General features: G+C 39.6%; 1 protein-coding gene across 1 annotated transcript; it reads left to right on the forward strand.

The window, feature by feature from the left end:
* Nucleotides 1–1,786: 1,786 nt before the first annotated feature.
* LOC101848235 (26S proteasome non-ATPase regulatory subunit 6) lies at nucleotides 1,787–17,686 on the forward strand. The gene is made up of 8 exons (XM_005106611.3): nucleotides 1,787–2,118; nucleotides 6,024–6,229; nucleotides 7,067–7,212; nucleotides 8,334–8,553; nucleotides 10,850–10,958; nucleotides 13,577–13,745; nucleotides 15,931–16,036; nucleotides 16,919–17,686. The coding sequence occupies exons 1-8, from the start codon at nucleotides 1,974–1,976 to the stop codon at nucleotides 16,985–16,987; spliced, it is 1,170 nt and encodes a 389-aa protein (XP_005106668.1). The 5' UTR covers nucleotides 1,787–1,973; the 3' UTR covers nucleotides 16,988–17,686.
* The last annotated feature ends 1,596 nt before the right edge of the window (nucleotides 17,687–19,282 follow it).

The following is a 19,282-nucleotide window of genomic DNA, read 5'->3' on the forward strand; positions in this document are numbered from 1 at the left end:
TTTAGCATATTATACATCACCAATAGGAAATCCAACATTTTTGTTATCAATATTTTATGCAGATCTAGATCTATCTGTTTTAGTTTTTTTTTAACCATTTTTTTTTTAAATTCTAAAATTTTCACTTTTTGAACTTGTTTGTTTTTATTACGTACTCCTCCTAAGTTTACCTAGATCTACCTATATTCCTATGGGTATGGGGCTTCATTGCATAGGAGAGAGAGAAAGGGGGGGGGGGTTCTTAATAATTTTATTAAAATGTACCACTAAAGTCAGTGTGGACCCTATCCTCAAAAGGTATTTACTAACATTGGTCACTTCTTTCACTAGCTGGAACAGATCTTTTGTCCACTTTTATTTGATCAAAGGATATAATGTACCAGTGTGTTTGGGTTAAACGCCCTTACCAATATTAGGCCTATCAGGTTAATTAAGAGGGGGGACCTCCGGATATAACATCCGTCTCCGATAGGATCGAGTCAAATGGTTTGAAAGCCTTGATACGACCAAACACGAGAGAAATTTCATTACTCTGATTATGTGTGTTTCTTTACGCTCCCATCAACACAATAATTAGATTCAACTAGGAGGCGGGCTTCGACCTTGCCTGCCAGGGCCTACACCGGTTGAGGGGGATACAGCATCCCAACAGAAAAGGTACTCAATAAATATTCCACCCCACCCAGGAGCGCCTAACTCCTACATATTGAAGCTGGTTTACTCTTTGAAGAAGCACTACTCTGTCGAAAGTTGTCTATGTCAAGCTTACAGTTACAGCGAGTAGGAACTGGCGTTGGTTCACCATATGCTACTTAGGTCTAATATAGATTGTTTCTTAGGATTCTTTAGGATCGGATTGTTACTTTTTGGTCGCCCCCCCCCCTTCCATCCTCTCTCTCTCTCTCTCTCTCTCTCTCTCTCTCTCTCTCTCTCTCTCTCTCTCTCTCTCTCTCTCTCTCTCTCTCTCTCTCTCTCTCCCTCCCTCTCTCTCTCTCTCTCTCTCTCTCTAACACACACACACACACACACACACACACACACACACATATACACACACACACACACATCTTTCTCTCTCTCTCTCTCTCTCTCTCTCTCTCTCTCTCTCTCTCTCTCTCTCTCTCTCTGTGTGTGTGTGTGTATAGACCGTGACATAATTTCTTTTTTGTCATTTTGGGACCTCATGACGAGTCATAAGTCAAGAATTAATCAACAGGAACACCAATGCCTAACTGAACTTGGCCTAACACGCAAGTATAAATTATTTATTGGTTATTTCAATTTCCCTTTGACCACACTTGGCTCTTTCTTAAACTCTTGTTCCATTGTCTGCTTCAAGAAAAAGGAACAACTATGTACCAAGAGCATCTTAATTAAAGTTGGGAAAACTCTTGTGAATTGAACAGATTTTTTTTCTTTTCTTTCTTTTTTTTGTGTGTGTTTCAATCACAGAATTCTACTAAGTGTAGAATTCTGTGGTTTCAATGCAAAGGTTGTGGAAAGCGCAGATAAAGGGTAAGAGAATGCACAACAATGCCATCACTTTGACTTTGTCGTTGAAATTCTTTGACTGTATTTTTCACATTGCTCTCTCCCTCCTCTACCCCTTTTCCTTTTACCTAGGCCTACTTTTTATTTAACAGTCATTTATCAGACCTGATTTCCCCCGTAATTTATTTATTTCGCCTCTAGGCTACGTTTGCTTGTTTGGAGAAAAACTTTCGTTTCGCTATGATGAAGGCAAGCTTTTCCCTTTTTAATGCAACCGCGTTCAACATCGTCAAGTCACTTAGCCTACCGGAAGTTATGAATGGTCAATCTTCCCTACACAGTACCATTGTGTAAACCTAAACTCTCGGCGAGTTGCCCTGGAATAGGATACTGGAGAGGGAACGTATCCCATCGAACTTATCGTCTTACAGAGAATTTCAGTTATTGTTTAGTTTGCGAGTGTCCAGCTGGTAGACGACAGTATGCCTATTGAAAACTTAGAAGAAGAAGGCCTTGCGAAAAACCCAAACCTTCAGCATGCTCAACTCCGCTTTCTTCTGGGGACGGAAAAAAATAAATATGATTCAGCTCTTCAGGAGAAGTTGATGGCAGAGATAAAGGCCAACGGTGAGTAAAAATTGTTTGCTTATAGTCTACTAATCTATAGTGTACGGACTAGGCTAGGACTAGGAGGATAATGAAAGAAAACATAGCAGTCTCTGGGAGGGAGGGCCGTATGCCGTGTATGGACTATGGACAGCTAGAACTAGCCTATGACTATGATATGTGAAAGGGAGGGCCGTAGCCGTAAGCTAAGCAGCGGTCATAGCCAAAGGCTATTTTTTATCAGGTAGAATCTAGATCTAGATCTAGATCTAGTATTATTTCTTACAAAATCAACTCATTTGAAAGATTTTGTAGATCTATAATCTACTATAGAAAATGAAAGTCTTGTTTCCTGATTTTCCTTTCGAACTCCACTCCTCATTCTAAGACTAAGACTAAGTGGGTCAATTTGTTCTAATTTCATTGGACTTGGACGAACATTTAGAGAGCACCAACTTGGCGTGTTTTGAATGAGACGTATATCTTGGTTATGAACCAACGCAGGCGGTTCTAGAAGTAGATATCTAGACCTGAAACGCACACAAACTCAAGCAAACTGATACACACACACCTGTCACCTGAGCTGCGTGAATGCGGTCCGATGCGGGACCTGAATGGAACGGAGATGATGCTCGGCGCGCTATTGTGCTGAGCCAGGGGCCGGACTGACACGGGACCGGAACGAAGGCGAGGTGCCGAAAAAGGCTTATCGGGCAACATAAACCCGATCCCCGCTGGACGAGGGTTAATATTACAAAGTGACTAGATCTATTTCTCCGAACGCCGGGGAAAATAAACTTAAACCTCTATTTCTCCGAACGGTTTCCGTTCTCGAGATTTTTTGGTTATTTGCGAGAGTTCGGCGTCATCTTTCATTCTGCCTCTTCAAGAACTGGGAAGAAGCATTTTTTGCATTGAAATCAATTTCTAGAGCTAGATCTAGATTCTAGAGATTTTTTTTTAGATGTCTGAATATTCAGATACTTCAGTTGTGGTTGTGACAACGTTCCTGGACTATACTTCATTTGAAAATGCCCTCAAAACGTACTGCGAGAAAACAAGACTGCTCGACTTTGGCAGAACCTATTTTACGTTTAGTCACCCCTAAAGCAAAAATCTAAATCTAAACACACCCCCCCCCTCGTTCACCCTATATGTATATATACACATGCGCGTGCGCCATTCCTTTCGCAAATAACCAAAAAATCTCGAGAACCGAAACCGTTAGGAGAAATAGAGTAGTTTATTTTCCTGAGCATTCTGAGAAATAGAGCCCGCCTCAATGTTAGGCTGACTAAACTAGGCCTATGTCCTATGAAATAGATAGAAATTGAGTATGGAATAGGGTAGGTCTAAGGTTTGGGTAAGGTTTTGGGCATGGATTAAGGGTAGGGTTAGGTCTAGATCTCTTCTTTATTGTTTTTGTTGGGGTGGTCGCTCATTATTGGAAGTCCTTCCAAGTAGATCAGGGCTACTTTCTTGATACTTTTGAATTATTTTTTTAAAAGTAGGTTTTTGTTATAATTAGATCTAGATCTACCCTCATTGACTCAATTTAGATCATCAGGCTCCCAACCAGGGCTGAGAGGGATAATCCCAGCAGAAGTACCAAGATACTCGATAAAGATTAGGAGGCTATCTTCGTGCAACATATATCAGTGTTACTTGGAACACCAATTGAAACTTCATGGACTAAAGCTAAGGTAAAGTAGGTAGGAGGGTTGAGGGTAGTATTAGGGTCAAGACTGTAAGTAATAGGTGTAATTATCAGGGCCAAAATCGGATTATCCTGAAAACTTGTTCTCTCGGTTTATTTAGCATTTTAAAAAATTGTTTAGGCCCTATATATATGTTTCAAAATTTTATCTTAATTGCTTCACTTTTTCTTTGATAAAATTTTCTCCCAATTTTGATATGAAAAGAGTTGCACTAGATCTTAGAATCTACTTATTAACAGGGACTTGACTTACAAGCTTACATAATATATATACTTGTTGTCATGCCTCCCTGTGGCATTTTGATCCCATACTCATGCCATGTGCTTTTTTGGCCATGTAGGCCTATTTAATGATTGCATCATAATGACTCATAATTACTGCCAAACTTGTCCGTGTTGGTTGGTGGGTGTTTGACATAGTTGAGAAACTTAAGACTTTGTGGATTAAACTGGATTACATTTGTTCATTCGTTCAATAAAAATAGGCAGACATAGCGTTGTGTTCTTTCTTCTTCCAAAGTCAACAGGAAGTGTGTTTTCTTTTATTATTTTAACACCAAAACAAGGGGAATCATCCTGATCCAACATTCATGGCATCAGAGCATTTCGCATTACAATGAGTTTCATAATATAATAATAATAATAAGGTGAGTTTATATCTATTAACAGTCTGGACGTCCAAGAAAGAATTTCAAGAGATATAGAAAAAAATTAAGTCTGCCCAATCAGCAAGCATAACTTTTGGTCAAAATTTCACACCTCCCATGTGCTAACTTAGCTGCCCTGATAATGGCATTGTGCCTTTGTCAAAAGATGAGGGTGTTTACGTGTTTACTTAACCACTACTCATGGGAAAACTTGTTTTGTACTCACTAAAGACGTAATTGACATATAAAATATGCATAAAATGGCGAGGACATAAGTTAGTCAAGCTGCATGAGGAGATTTATTGATGTGTGTATCTTATTAAAATTTATAACTTTTCATAGAAAGTTAAAAGCTCTAAGGGCATTTTTTACTCATCTTGAGCATTATGATCATATTAATAATTGATGAAACAGAATGTTGTTAATCCTAAACTATCAAGCAGTACAGTCAAACATTACAATTTCCTAGTACAGTGGAATCCTGTTATAACGAGAGGGAGGGGACAGGTGTGAAATGTCCGTTATAGCAGGATTCTCGTTATAAAGGATCCAGTAATAAATTCCAGGGAAGTAGATCACGATTTTGTTCAACATGATCTCTAGGTCTTATTTGATCAAAAATCAAATCAGGTTTCTTTCTCTAGCACTAGCAATGTTGACAGCTCGGCGCTTGCGATCCGGAAGAAAGGGCTCCGGCTCTAGGCTTACTCGCCCGCTGTGTTGTCCCCCACCCCACCACACCCTGTGGTACGTTGCGTCTGCTTGCGCGCGTCACACATTCACTCCATCTATCAAAGCATTGTGACCTCTCCATCCTGCACCAGAGAGGTGAGAGGCATGGTAGGCCTGGATAATCTAGACTGGGCTGGCCTATCACGCGATGCGTTGTGCTGTGCTTGTCTGCGCATGCCACACCCTCCCCACTCATTCACTCCGACCTTCATTGTTGGTTCACGTGGGCTCTCCCATTCTTTGTTTCCCTGGATCACCAACAACTTTCTCTACTGGCAAGGTTTCATGATATAATGTGTAATTGGTCTGTGCACTGCAGCAGCAATATTCCGTTATAACCGACTCGCGTTACTGTCTGATTACGCCATAGCAGTATTTTATTTACAAAGATAAAGAAGGGAAAAAACAGGGTTTTTGAATAGTGTCTTAATTTTTATAACAGACTTCTCGTTATTTCAGGACTCGTTATAAGTGGACTCCACTGTATACTAATATCATTGTAAATTGACAGGTTTTAAAAATATTTTTATTGATGATATAATTGCTGTGTTAAAACCATGTTTGTTGAGTTCTTGTTGGACCCATTAGTTTATGTTCCTCTTAATTCTTTATCCCCCTTCAATTTTTTGTCAAATAACATTCAGATACTTTCTCTTAGCAAAGTTTTGTTTTAAGAATGAAATATTGTCAAGATATATCAAACAAAATTTAGGCTGAAAAATGTACAGTAGGTCATAAATGATTAATGTTTCTGAAAGTCTTGTAAATTCTGCTTGTTTTTTGTTGTCTGTGATTGAAATGGTTGAAATTGTCTTTGTTAATTCTTCTAGACATGGCCCCCTTTTATGAAGAGACTGTGCAGGAACTTGGATGGACCAAAGATGAGGCACTCCTCAGCACAATGAAAGCAGCAAATGCTGCAAAGCTGAAACAGCTGGATGAGGCTATTGATGATGCTGTAAAAAACCTTGGTGAAACAGAAATCAGAGACAGTATGCTGGTCAAGGCAGAGTATCTGTGTCAGATTGGTGATAAGGTAAATGCAAGAACGTGGTGGAATCAGGCTCTCGTCAATTTTTGGGCATGTAGAGTTATTGGTGTCATCTTAAAGCTTGTTCACTTGTCTTTATTTGAATTAAAAAAAAAAAAAATATCCACCTATCTTGAATACTAGTCCAAATATTTGCGAATGAAGGGGATGGGGGTCACCTGTTTTCAGATGTAAAATTAGTGAGAAAATGGCCGCCAAAGATTAGTTATTTTCTTAGCTTAAGAGTCCGTGGTAACTAAAAATGTACATTTTTGTGCCTTTAATCAACGTTTTCAAGAAAAATCCACACAGAAATGAGTTCTTTAATGGGCATGAAAGGTGTTGAGCCAAAAAACAAAAAAATTGATAAAAATTCACAAACCTGCGGAAAAATGCAAGTTTCTTCACTTTGATTATTTTGACGAAAGCCTGATTTGACCACGCTGCCTCACATATATATATATATATATATATATATACTAATGCTTTGTTGTTCATTTTCATGGATGGGGGGACCATTCCAAAACAATAGCTCTGAATATGAACTGTTTCACAACAGGGGTACTTGGTTGATACCTTATCGTTTTAGTTGTGTAAAGGTGTTTCGCAAAGGTTAGTGCAGCCTCTGAGCTTAGAGGTTTTTAAAAGAATAATAAACGCAAATATAATTGTTTGGCATCACTTGTATTGTTCAGTTTTGACTCTGATGCTGAAAGTCACGACTGTGGTTCTCACATAAATATATGCAAAAGGGGTCTAAATTTTCATCTAACTTAAATATGGGAAGGCGTAACACTAACAGTTTCCTTTGAAGTTTAAGTCATTTTTGGCTTTTTTCTGCAGGCCAATGCTTTGTCTGAATTTCGTAAGACCTATGACAAGACTGTTGCTTTGGGCTACCGATTGGACATTGTCTTCCACCTGATTAGGATGGGCATCTTCTACAATGATCATGATCTCATAACAAAAAACTTGGAGAAAGCACAAAGGTGAGTAGAGTAGTATCTCATTTACAGAGTACCCTCCTTGAAAAGTACCTTGCTGAGGTGAAAATCCGATGATTTAATAAAAGCTGGTGTAATAGTTGATGGTCTACCACAATAATGCTGTGGTCTACCTGTGCTGTTTTAATTGGACAAAAGGTGATGGTAAGGACCCGAACCTGTACCTTAAATCTAATGGCTAACCTAAATCTATACCTAATGCTGCCCTCCCTATTCCTACCCTTATTCCTATCTCTACCCCTATGGATATAGTAGTAGACCATCAAGTGGAACAGATGTCAGACTGGTCTGGTGGTAGACTGTCAAGTAAGATAGAAACATTGCAGTAGACTAACAAGAGGACTGACGCCAATTGTCAGGATTATATATGTTCATTTGAGCCTACACGCTTCAGACTTGTTCTCAAGAGTATAACTTTCTGATAGCTTGTGTATTTCTTGTTATCAAAAGTCTGGAAAGCAAGCAACATCTCACTGCACACCTAGATTCGAATCTTTAATTCCAATGTCAAGTCTGTGCTCCTCTACGGCTGCGAAACTTGGAAGACAACAAAGACAGTGCTGAATAAAGTTCAGACTTTCATCAACAGGTGTATGAGGAGTATCCTAAGAATTAAGTGGCAGGATAGAATAAGAAATGAAAAGCTATGGGAAAGGACAGGACAAAAGGATATAAAAGTAGAAATAGGACTAAGAAAGTGGCGTTGGATGTGGCACGCCTTCAGAAAGCCCAGCGGAAACATCCCAAGACAGTCACTGCAATGGAACTCACAGGGAGCACGGGTAAGGGGTAGGCCACGAGAAACATGGAGAAGATGTGTGGAAAGGGACAGGAGAGAGATTAAGCTCACTTAGAATGAGCTAGGAAGGATGGCCCAGGACAGAGATAAATGGAAGGAGCTTGTAGTGGCCTATACCCTGCCAGGGGTGAAAGACACTGATGATGTGTATTTCTTGGGCTTTTAAATTGGTGGTATGTACATGAAGAGAATTTGCCGTTCCTTCATTTCCATGTCTATTGTTTGTTGGCGTTTTTTCTGTGTCCACAATAACCATATTTGTGTTGTGCTTATTGTGTATTTAAACCCCTTGAACATTTTTCTTCAGTTTGATAGATGAAGGAGGTGACTGGGACAGGCGAAACCGGCTGAAGGTTTACCGTGGCCTCTACAACATGTCCATCCGGGACTTCAAGTCAGCAGCTGGTCTCTTTCTTGACACGATTGCCACATTCACCTCATATGAACTGATGGACTATCAGCAGTTTGTCACCTACACTGTGCTGTGCTGCATAATTGCCCTGGATAGACCCGAGCTCAGAGAAAAGGTGGGTGGGTAGTTTGGATGGGCCTTTATCAAGGTTTGGTGTCCTTGAGAATAATTTCTATGTGTATATGTTATTGCAAGAACCATGAACATTTTTTTTTTTGCTTTAAAGCCAACAAAACAATGTGCATATGATAGCCTTATCTCTGCCGAGTAACAGTTTTTGAATTTTGACAATTCGTTCATAAATAAAAAAGTTATGATTTTTTAAATGAATTTTTTTTGGGGTGACTCTCATATAATGGAAAAAATCCCAAAACACAGTCCACATTTTTGGGTGTTTTGGGGCATTTTTTATAAAAAATTCCGTAGTAAACGGAATACATGAATGAAACTTGGCAGCCTATTATTGTAGTTTTTCCCGCAGAACCTATATCTATAAAGATATTTGATGTATCTGCAGTAGTTTGTGCAATATGAGGGGAAATGTGTAAAAAAATTCATTGAAATTTTAGGCCAAGGACTTGCTGCCAACATTCAAACTCCTACAACTTTCTTATTTTTTTATATTTATCTACGAAACTTGACTATCTATTGTATTTTTTCTCGCAGATTCCAAATCTGCTGTTATTTTTTTTTGTATGAAAGGCTCTTTTATCACTGTGAGCGAAAATGTTGAAAAGGTACCCTGGGTATGTTACTAAAATGGGATATCCATTAACTTTTCTTGCAATATTTTTGTGTATAATTGTATAACATAACATACCAGGTGTGCTCTGTGTACAGGCACCAAAAATAGATAGTGAATGAAAGCAAACAAACATCTGAAATGGAACAGAAGATATGAGAAAGTGTACTGACCATGTTGGGTTTATTTGAATTTTTAAAATTTTGCTTGAACCACCTTAACATCTGAAATACACAAGATGCGCACCCCCCCCCCGAACGTGGTTGTGGCTCCAGCTCGGTGTCCACAACGCTTTTTCTTGCAGAAGTTTACCCATCTCCCTACCGGTACAAAATTGGTAGAAAATACTAGTAATCATACATAAAAAAAAGACCGTTCAGTCACCAATTCTTTAGATTTAATCTATATTTTGTTCCTTGCTAACGAGAAAGCCATTCTATGAATTGATGTAAGCTTATATGTAGTATTATAATTCCTGTTCCTTAGCATGAAACTGATGAGTTCATGTAGATCCAGGTCGGGGGATTAACAGGATCGAGAGAACCGTTGACATCGATCGATAACGCAAGAATGTGATCTCTCCTCCCCGATTTTTTTGTATGCAGAAAGTCTTTTTATCACATTCAAAGCTAATAAAGTTCATGCAGGCATAAAGATAAAGCCTAAAAAGTATTTTTTAGCTTTTGGAAAGCCGAACTGTTGAACATGGTTTCCCCGTCTCTCTCGCGCAGTAGACTTTCCCCAACCTGTTTCTTTATGACGTCATGGAATTTTCCACTCGCGCCGGCTAGCCCGACCTACTCAGCGGAATGCCCGAATACAGTCGAGTTTGGGTGATGTTTTGCAATGGTACGCAAAAAGTATGAAACATATATTAATAAAATTTGAAGACAATAAAGGAAAAAAGTTGTCAAACAAGGTTGTGAAAAAGAAATCCAAATTCCACCAAATCTGGTGTAGCCGAGTGCTCAAACTTCGGACACAAACAGCACCATAACCAAGTAACCTACGTGTTTTCTTTTTCGCTTGTGACTAGTTTGACCTCTTTTCTCATTGGCTGCCAAGTTTCGCTTTCATCCATTGAGAAACAAGCCCGTACGAGTGAATGAAAATAGGGCACCGTGAGAAAACGGGTCCAGTAAAACAAGCCCGCAGCGCCTATACGAGAGTCCCCTATTTCGGTCACACTCATCGGCGCTGCATGGGCCTTGCTATATGTTAGCTCACACATGAATGTTTGGAATTTTGCTTTATGGTGATTAAGGCATCAGGCAGGGACTGGCATAAATAACTCCAATGAAACGCTGATAGAACGAACTCACGAGACAGAATTATTTTTATCATATGTGAAGGAGATTTCGTTTTAAGAGAAGTTGTTGTAATATGGGGGGAAAAAAGTGTTTAACAAAGATTGCTGTAGTAATTTGTTACTTTCGCTTTCCGATAGACTTAAGCTTATGGTAGTTTATCTGATGTTCTCCAGAAATAATCTGCTTTTATAGTAAATTCCGTGAACGCTATATTGGGTTGTTTGTTTTTTTAAAGAAGGAATAGCCATGTTAAGATTTGTGTACAGCTATGAATGTATCAATTGCTAGAAAAACCTGTCAGAAGAAAATTATCTTTGACATTCTATTGAAAATTTTAATTTTTTTTTCGCATTTCACAGGTTGTCAAGGGATCAGAAATTCTGGAAGTACTTCACAGCTTGCCCAACATTCGCAAATTTTTGTTCTCTCTTTATGACTGCCAGTATGGAGACTTTTTCCTAGCCCTGGGTAAGTAATTAGGAAAGAACATATTCCAGTTTTATAGAATTTACTTTTAGAATGTTGTTGATAAAAAAAAAAGGTTGTTTTGTGGAGGAAAGAGTTTATTCTAAATCAAAGTGCTTTAAATGTGACCCATTATTATTAATGTTTATATATTCATACCAACCATACTAAGAGTTCTGAGATGGTGCTCTGAAAGATCTACAGTAATCAGTTACTTTTCTTTTATAATGTCAAAGGAGCAACTAAGACCAGTTGTCTCTATTCGAAAAGGTTTGGCCAGAGGAGGAAATACCATCAGACTGGAAGGAAGGCCACCTAATCACACTGTCAAAGAAGGAAGACCTCAGCAATTGTAACAACTGCAGAGGCATAACACTCCTGTCCATACCTGGGAAAGTCTTCAAAAGGACATTCCTGGAGAGAATCAAGCGGGCAACAGATGAGAAGCTCTGAAGAAACCACGCAGGATTCCGCAAGAACCGATCATGTGTGGACCAGATCGCTACCCTACGCATCATTGTTGAGCAATCGCTTGAATGGAATTCTCCACTTGTGATCAAATTCATTGATTATGAAAAGGCATTTGACAACGTGGACAGGGAAACTCGGGAAACTCATGTGGCGTTATGTAATACCTGACAAAATCGTCAAGCTTGTGAAGGCCACCTATTATGGAAAAGTCTTCCGCGAAGGACAACTCTCAGAACCATACAGGTACGGACAGAAATGTGACAAGGATGCTTGCTCTCACCTTTTCTCTTCATACCGGCAATTGACTGGATCATGAAAGAAGCCATCAGAGGCAAGCGCAGTGGCATACAGTGGATCCCTTGGCAGCAGCTGGACGACTTCAACTTCGCCAATGACCTTGCACTGCTCTCTCACACACACGCTCAGATGCAAGAAAAGACCAAGGAACTCAGCAGCCTATCAAGGAGTGTTGGCCTACATATACAACCAGGCAAGTCGAAAGTAGTGAAGCTAGGGAAAGTTTCAAGCCCTGCTGTGAGAGTGGAAGACACTCCCGTGAAAGAAGTGGACTCCTTTAACCCTCGTCCTGCGGGAGCCGGGTTTATGTTGCCCAATAAGCCTATTTCGGCACCTCGCTTACGTTTTGGTCCCGAGTCGGTGTAGCCCCCTGCTCAGCGCACGCGCAGCGTGCATCGTCTTACGTGTCATTCGGGTCCCGAGTCGGATCCCCATTCACGCAGGTCAAGTGTGTGTGCGTCAGTCTGCTTGAGTTTGTGGCCTTCTTCTAGAACCACCTGCGTTGGTTCGTAATCGAGGCACACGTCTCATTCAAAACATGCCAAGTTGGTAGCTCTAGATGTTTGTCCAATGAAATTTTAGAAGAAATTGACCCACTTAGCCATGAAGAGCTCGAAAGGATAGTCAGGAAACAAGACTTCCATTTTTTCTATACAAATTCTTTCAAATGAGCTTGATTTTGTATGAAATGATACTACCTGATAAAAAATAAGCTTGTTTGATAGTTTTGAATACCATTGTGCAGGTACAAAGAACAATTTGAGTGTAAAACATTCGGAAATTGACCTGTATTATCCCCTTTCAAACCTCAGATCATTCATAACAACAAGAGCATCCAGAAAGGTTATTCGAATGGGCGTAACTACTCGTAATGTCTTATCAGCTTGTGAGAGGGGGTTATTCATGTGATTGTAACACTTTATAAATAGAAAGCTATGAAAGATAGAGCGTTATTTTCATCATTGGTTAACACACTCCCGCGGTATTCATGACGAAAACACACGTTTCTCGACGCGCGCGCGCTGTATACCAACAGTACACACTGAGTGACCCCGGCGGCCTGCCCGGCACGTCCGACGTAATCAGTTGCTGATAAGATTCGCATCTCGGCACAGGCGCAGGACAAGAGTTAAGAACCGCCAAGGCAAGGTCAGCATTCAAGCAATTATCAAAAGTTTGGAAAGCAAGCAACATCTAACTGCGCACCAAGATTTGACTCTTTAATTCCAATGTCAAGTCTGTGCTCCTCTACGGCCGTGAAACTTGGAAGACAACAAAGACAGTGCTGAATAAAGTCCAAATTTCCATCAACAGATGTATGAGGAGTATCCTAAGAATTAAGTGGCGGGATAGAATAAGAGATCAAGAGTTGTGGGAAAGGACAGGACAAAAGGATATAGAAGTTGAAATAGGACAAAGAAAGTGGCGTTGGATGGGACACACCTTCAGAAAGCCCAGCGGAAACATCACAAGACAGTCACTGCAGTGGAACCCACAGGGAGCATGAGGCAGGGGCAGGCCACGGGAAACATGGAGGAGATGTGTGGAAAGGGACATGAGAGAGATGAAGCTCACTTGGAACAAGCTAGGAAGGATTGCCCAGGAAAGAGATAAATGACAGGAGCTTGTATCATGTGACCTATACCCTGCCAGGGGTGAAAGGCATTGATCATTGATGAAAACCAGTTGCATTGAGTGATGTGATTTTTGCTTTACAGTTACAGAAAACAGTTGAATAAATAGTTAAATTTTTTTAATGGGAAAGAAGTGAATTCTTAATTAGGCATGTAATGTTATTTCTTTTAAAGATTTGTCTTGTACTGGTTCATCATTATAATGTTTTGCTTTTTCAGCGGAGGTTGAAAATCTTATGAAATACGATCGTCTTCTGTGTGCACATTATTCGTACTACGTTCGAGAAATGCGCATCATGGCATATGCTCAACTGTTGGAGTCCTACCGCAGTCTTACCCTGAACTACATGGCAAAAGCATTTGGAGTCACTGTTGCTTTTATTGATCAGTAAGTCTTGTACAGTCTAGGAAAATAAGTTATTTTCAGAGAATGATAGGTAAAAAAAACTTACACTGCCTCGATTCCATGTAAATATTTGGATTTACTGTCAATGGATGAATTTTGTCTTGTATGGATGTTTGTTTCTAGGATTTTGGGGAGGGAGGGGGGGGGGATGAAATGAAGACAAGAGTTTGGTCTTGGTCAAGTGAAGTTCAAGTCAATGTAGATATATATATATATATATATATATATGATGTAGATATATATATATATATATATATATATATATATATATATATATATATATATATATATATATATATATATATGAGGCATCATGGTAAAATCGAGCGCTCATCAAAATAATGACATCGAAGGTACCGGCATTTTTCTGCGAGTTTGGCAATTTTTGTCGAACTTTTGTTTTTTGACTTAACACCATTGATGTCCAATTAACCCTTTCACCCTCAGAGCTATCCCTGCCCAACAAGGCTGAAATTCTGGCAAAAGGGACCTAACTCCACTTAGACTGCATGACTATATTATTTTTAAAAATCATTAAAAATCAGAGGATGAGTCTAAAATTACAGTTTAGGTGTCAGAGCACAGATAAATGAATAAACTACAAGAAAATGTATGGTTTTGTACGAAAAATCATTGTGTATTAGGTAAAAAAAAAATTCTGAAGTGAAAAAAAAAAACCTCAAAAGACACAACCCGCTTTTTTTGCCCGCAGAAGTTCATGATGTTTTACCCAGAACAGCCTTTTGCAAGGCCTAACCTGGCCCAAATTGCATCCTGTCACTGTCTCACTCCCTCTGCCTAGCTTTGTAAAGTTTCTGGTCCTAATCACAACATGCTCTAAAGGATTTGTTGTGACAGAGCCCACAGTCCCAGTGTTGCTCCTCCCTTTTTTACGTCATAGTGCAGCTTGTAGTACTAGATCTAGCTAAAGTGCTGTTGGTGCTAGGCCTATCTTCTTAAACAGTCTTCTAAATCATCACCTCCAGCTACGATCTCAGCATCAACATCACTATCATAGTTGTTCCCCTCCCCCTAGAGCCTAGATCTAGACCTGCGACATCGTGTTCGCTCTCCTACTATAGTTCTCGCTCTCTCTCTCTTTCACGACTGAGTGTCCGAGTGACTACTTGTACTACTAGCACTAGATCTAGCCCCTTGGTCGACGATATCGGCATTTAAATCCCAATTATAAGTGTCTCCATCGTATACAGTGCCTGTAGCGACGCAAAATTTCATCCACGAAGTTAGATTTAGGTCTCTAAAAAGCACGAAATTAAAAAAATCACCGCTCTCGCGTGCTTCGATCGATTTTCACCAAATAAACACGACAGTAAAGGGCAACCATTCTAGATTCTCGCTATAAGCTCGGCAATCTCGTGCGACCTCGCAGGAAGCGAGACAACGTAGAAACGAAAGTAGTGCAAACGGGTGAATCGAGTGGGCGTGTCGGCGCACATCGGCGACTACGGGGGTTAGCGATGACGGCGCACATCGGCGCCTCCGAGTGGCAAAAGGTTAAGAACACATTTCTGGGTGAATTTTACTGGAAAAAAATGTTGATTAAAGGCATAAAAAATGTAAGTTTTTAGCTTCCACTGACTATCATGCTATGGAAATAACCAACCAAACTTTGGCGACCATTTTCTCGCTAATTCTACTTTTGAAACCTGGCGACCCCACCTTCTTCAATCTACTCTCTTTCTGCCACACGCCTGATCTTCTGGTAGAAAAGATCTACACCGAACTTTCTCGGACAAGGGCGAAAAATCTCGGAGGTCCCGTGTGCAAGTTGCGCACGTTAAAGTTCCCTTAGTGGTCTAAAATTGATGAGAGCAGGCTTCGGCTGCCACCCAAGAAAAATTCAAAATTTCCTACCAACTGAAAATTGCGCGCTCATATGACCATTATGAAGTTGTGAGCGCCGTAAAACACTTGCCCCCCTCCCCCCAAAAAAATGTTGACTTAAATGTTACCCCCAAAAATGAATGGCTGCCCATTTTTACTAGCTTATTAGAATGAACTACATCAAATGAACTAGGATGCTGTGTGGGTGTTTTAAACTGTTTTCGTTCCTGAGTTCATATTGATATGGGGGGGGAAAAAATGGCGATACACAATGACTTTATGATTATGTACTATTTTTCTTCTCTCCCTTGTCCTACATCAGAGAGCTCGCAAGGTTCATTGCAGCAGGGCGGCTTCATTGCAAGATTGACAAAGTAGGTGGCATTGTGGAGACAAACAGACCAGACAGCAAGAACTGGCAATATCAGGTAGGATGTTGTGACTTTGTTTTTGCTTGGAACAGTTATGTGGGCATTTTTCGCATAGACCTCTTTCTAATATAATGAAAGGGTTGGTTTATTTAGTGAGGGTTACAAGAGTTAAAGTTATGTATCATGAGGATCTGTAGACTAACATCCATCTCTTAGTAGAGAGGTGTAGAGTTTATAGAGTATAGATTTCCTTCAATACACTGTTCTGTATTTTTGGAAACTGATTGGAATTCCTCTCAACAGTACATTGTCGAGTGTTTATCCACCTTGTTACCCTTAGCACTTTGTCCCCCGAGGGGCGCCATAGTGATATAACGACAAAAACGTTGTAGCAATGATCTACCTATAGACATCCAAACTTGTAGTAAAGATATAAATTCCTTTCAGAATGGTTTGTGTGGCCTTCATTGAGTGCAACAATCAGTTTGTGTACAATTTGAGTGAAGTTTTGTTTTGAAGGATGTCACGAGTTAAGTTTTACATTAAAGCCATAACGAGGATTCGCGTGATGAATGTGCTAGATCTTGTAGTTTTAGTTCTATTTCTAATTCATTTTTTGGGTGGACATGTGATGGTTAAGTTTTCTCAATTTTCTGAACATTTCATGACTGGTATTTTTGACAAGATACATGTTTAGTATTAGTAGTGATGCTTGCAGTTCTTGTTTGGGACTTCCACATTTGGTCACCATAATGATTTTAGTATGAAAAAAAAGATTTGGTTGTGAGAGGAGCAGACATGTACATTTATTATTTTGAATAATTTTGACAAGCAATCATAGGAAAGAGGGCTGGCAAAATAGTGTGTCCCCCAAGTCATTGAGAAGTGTCTTGAGTATTGAAAGTAAAATTGAATGTCTGCTACTTTTTCTCATTTCAGAACTGTATCAAACAAGGAGACATCTTGCTGAATCGTGTCCAGAAATTAAGCCGGGTCATCAACATATGAATCATTTAGTTGTAATGGCAGTGTTTTGTTCTCTCATGTTCTGATTTTCTCTTCTATATTTTTTTTTATGAGTACAAGTACAAGAAAGTGAGTTGCAAATATGTGTTTTGATGAAGAATGACTTGGTTTGTTGTTGAAAAATGGAGTGTGACATACTGTGCAAATACATCAGCTGTAAACCATTCAGGCTTTGTTGCTTGTTCACAAACCCTCAGGATTTTCTTGTCTTGAAGATCTAGTTGCTGAATTTCAACAGTTGATATTAATATTAGCTTTGCTAATGCAGCTTTTAGTGACACTTTGTGAAGGCAGTTACATGTTCATAAAAACTGTCTAACCAACATCCATCTATCCCGAAGTAAGCCATATTTTTGCATTACAATATATTTTCTGTCAAGTAGTGCAGATAGAACAATGATCACAAGTCTGAAAAGTCTAGTGGACACATAGGCCTACAATAAAGAGGTAGGCCTATGTTATAAAATTTGCAAACATGCAGATTTTTTCAAATTTTTCCCTTTTATTTTCAATATGTTTGTTGCTTTTGTAGTGTGAGTACATGTTTGGAGGGTCCTACTTGGAAGAACAGAAAGCAATTTTTCTTTTGGTATTGTGAAAGTGAATTTTTATTTTAGTGCGAAAGATGATGATGATGAATGAGTTTGTGGAAAGAATAAAATGTACCCTTTAGCAAGAAAAGTTTTTTTCTGTATTGTGTTGATCTAGATTCTAAATTTTGAGCAAAAGCCATGGCGCCACAGTGGTGGATGTATTGCTGTCTTATGGGGGTTAGTAAAAGAAGACACAGCCAACTTGAATGTCAGAAGAACACTGGAGGCCTCTTGCCTGTTTTTGGCTTTGGCTAGTTCAGTAGGACACTCTGTCAATATGAAAACATTAACCTCGTAGTCTTAGTCCCATGGACCAGACCCGGCATGAAACGACATTATTGTCGATGTTGTGATGAACAAAGTATAGCAATGAAATCGTCAGTGCCATGATCCCTCCATGATGGGCCATGTATGTTGTAACAGAAATGCCCTTACAACTATGTGGAAACAGGTGCTAGCATTTAGCTGGTTTCATCAATACCATTTTGTCTTGGTGTCTGTTTCTGTGCGATCAGTCTCTGCTTACACACCAAACTTTTTTAAAATCTTGAAATGGGCAATTGGCCAAGTGAGGAGTCTTATAGGGACGAATATTGCAATTCTAGGTTCGCATATCATATGTTTTGAATGAGTCCAAGTTGGGCTCTGAGTCTGAAGCAGCTTGATCTATCATCTAGTACCAGTACTAGTCATTGAATTGACTGGCGCAGACCAATATGGTCCCTTGACCTCTAACATAAATCCCACTGCTGCTGCTGAGGTGGAGAGAGACTATAGTACATTTGGGGGAAGGGCAAGGCCATGAAGAGGGAGGAGTGGGGGGGGTGTCTACAACTACAACAAAGAGTTCTTAGTCTGGATCAGACCCCGCTGCTGCTGGAAATAATGAGATGGACACTAAAAAGGCCTGGTGCCCTGACAATACAATGGCCTACCAAACAAGCGAAATTGATTGTCCTGCATTGTGTTTGAGTAAAGAAAAGTAATCGACACAATAATGGTAATTTAGTGCGGGGAAAAGTAAGACAGACAAACAGAAGCAACAAGGAAAGTAAAGAAGTAGCGCCCTTCAACCACCCAGGTACAGGGTTTTAAAAATTTGATATAACAAAAGGGTTTAAAGTTAAAGGGATACAGTTGGTGTCTTATGGTTTCAAAAACTGAGAACTAGAGTATCATTGGCCGGTGCTCTGGTGTGGTTTGCACCTTTCTTTCCTATCAAACATCTACAGTTATTGTTTCTCATTCTTTTTTATGTACGTTACTCTCCTCGTGTAACACCTCTAATCTTCGGCACTTAAATGACGTAGTTGTACTGCAAGTGCAGTAAAACTGAAACAAGAATGTCACTCGCATTATAATGACAATCTCGATGTGCAGGGTACCTGAAATGGCATTGGAGCAGGAAATAAATAAGCTTGATGTTTTTTGTTCCCCTCCAGAATGCACTAAATGTAAAAAACATTTTTGACTCACAAAAATATGGAGTAAAAGGCTCGGAGATGTACTAAAAGCTTGTCCTCGGTTTTTGTTTCCCTCACCTTGGTTCTAGTAAGTGTATGGATTGAACGCCCCTCTCAACCCAATAAGATATTTAAGAGTCGGGACCTCCGAAGTTAACGTCTGTCTCTGATAGGACGGAGTCAAATGGGTTGAGAGCTTTTAATATTAACTACACAAAACA

This window comes from Aplysia californica, unplaced genomic scaffold (genome assembly GCF_000002075.1).
Source record: "Aplysia californica isolate F4 #8 unplaced genomic scaffold, AplCal3.0 scaffold00546, whole genome shotgun sequence".
In the NCBI taxonomy this organism is placed as follows: Eukaryota; Metazoa; Mollusca; class Gastropoda; order Aplysiida; family Aplysiidae; genus Aplysia; species Aplysia californica.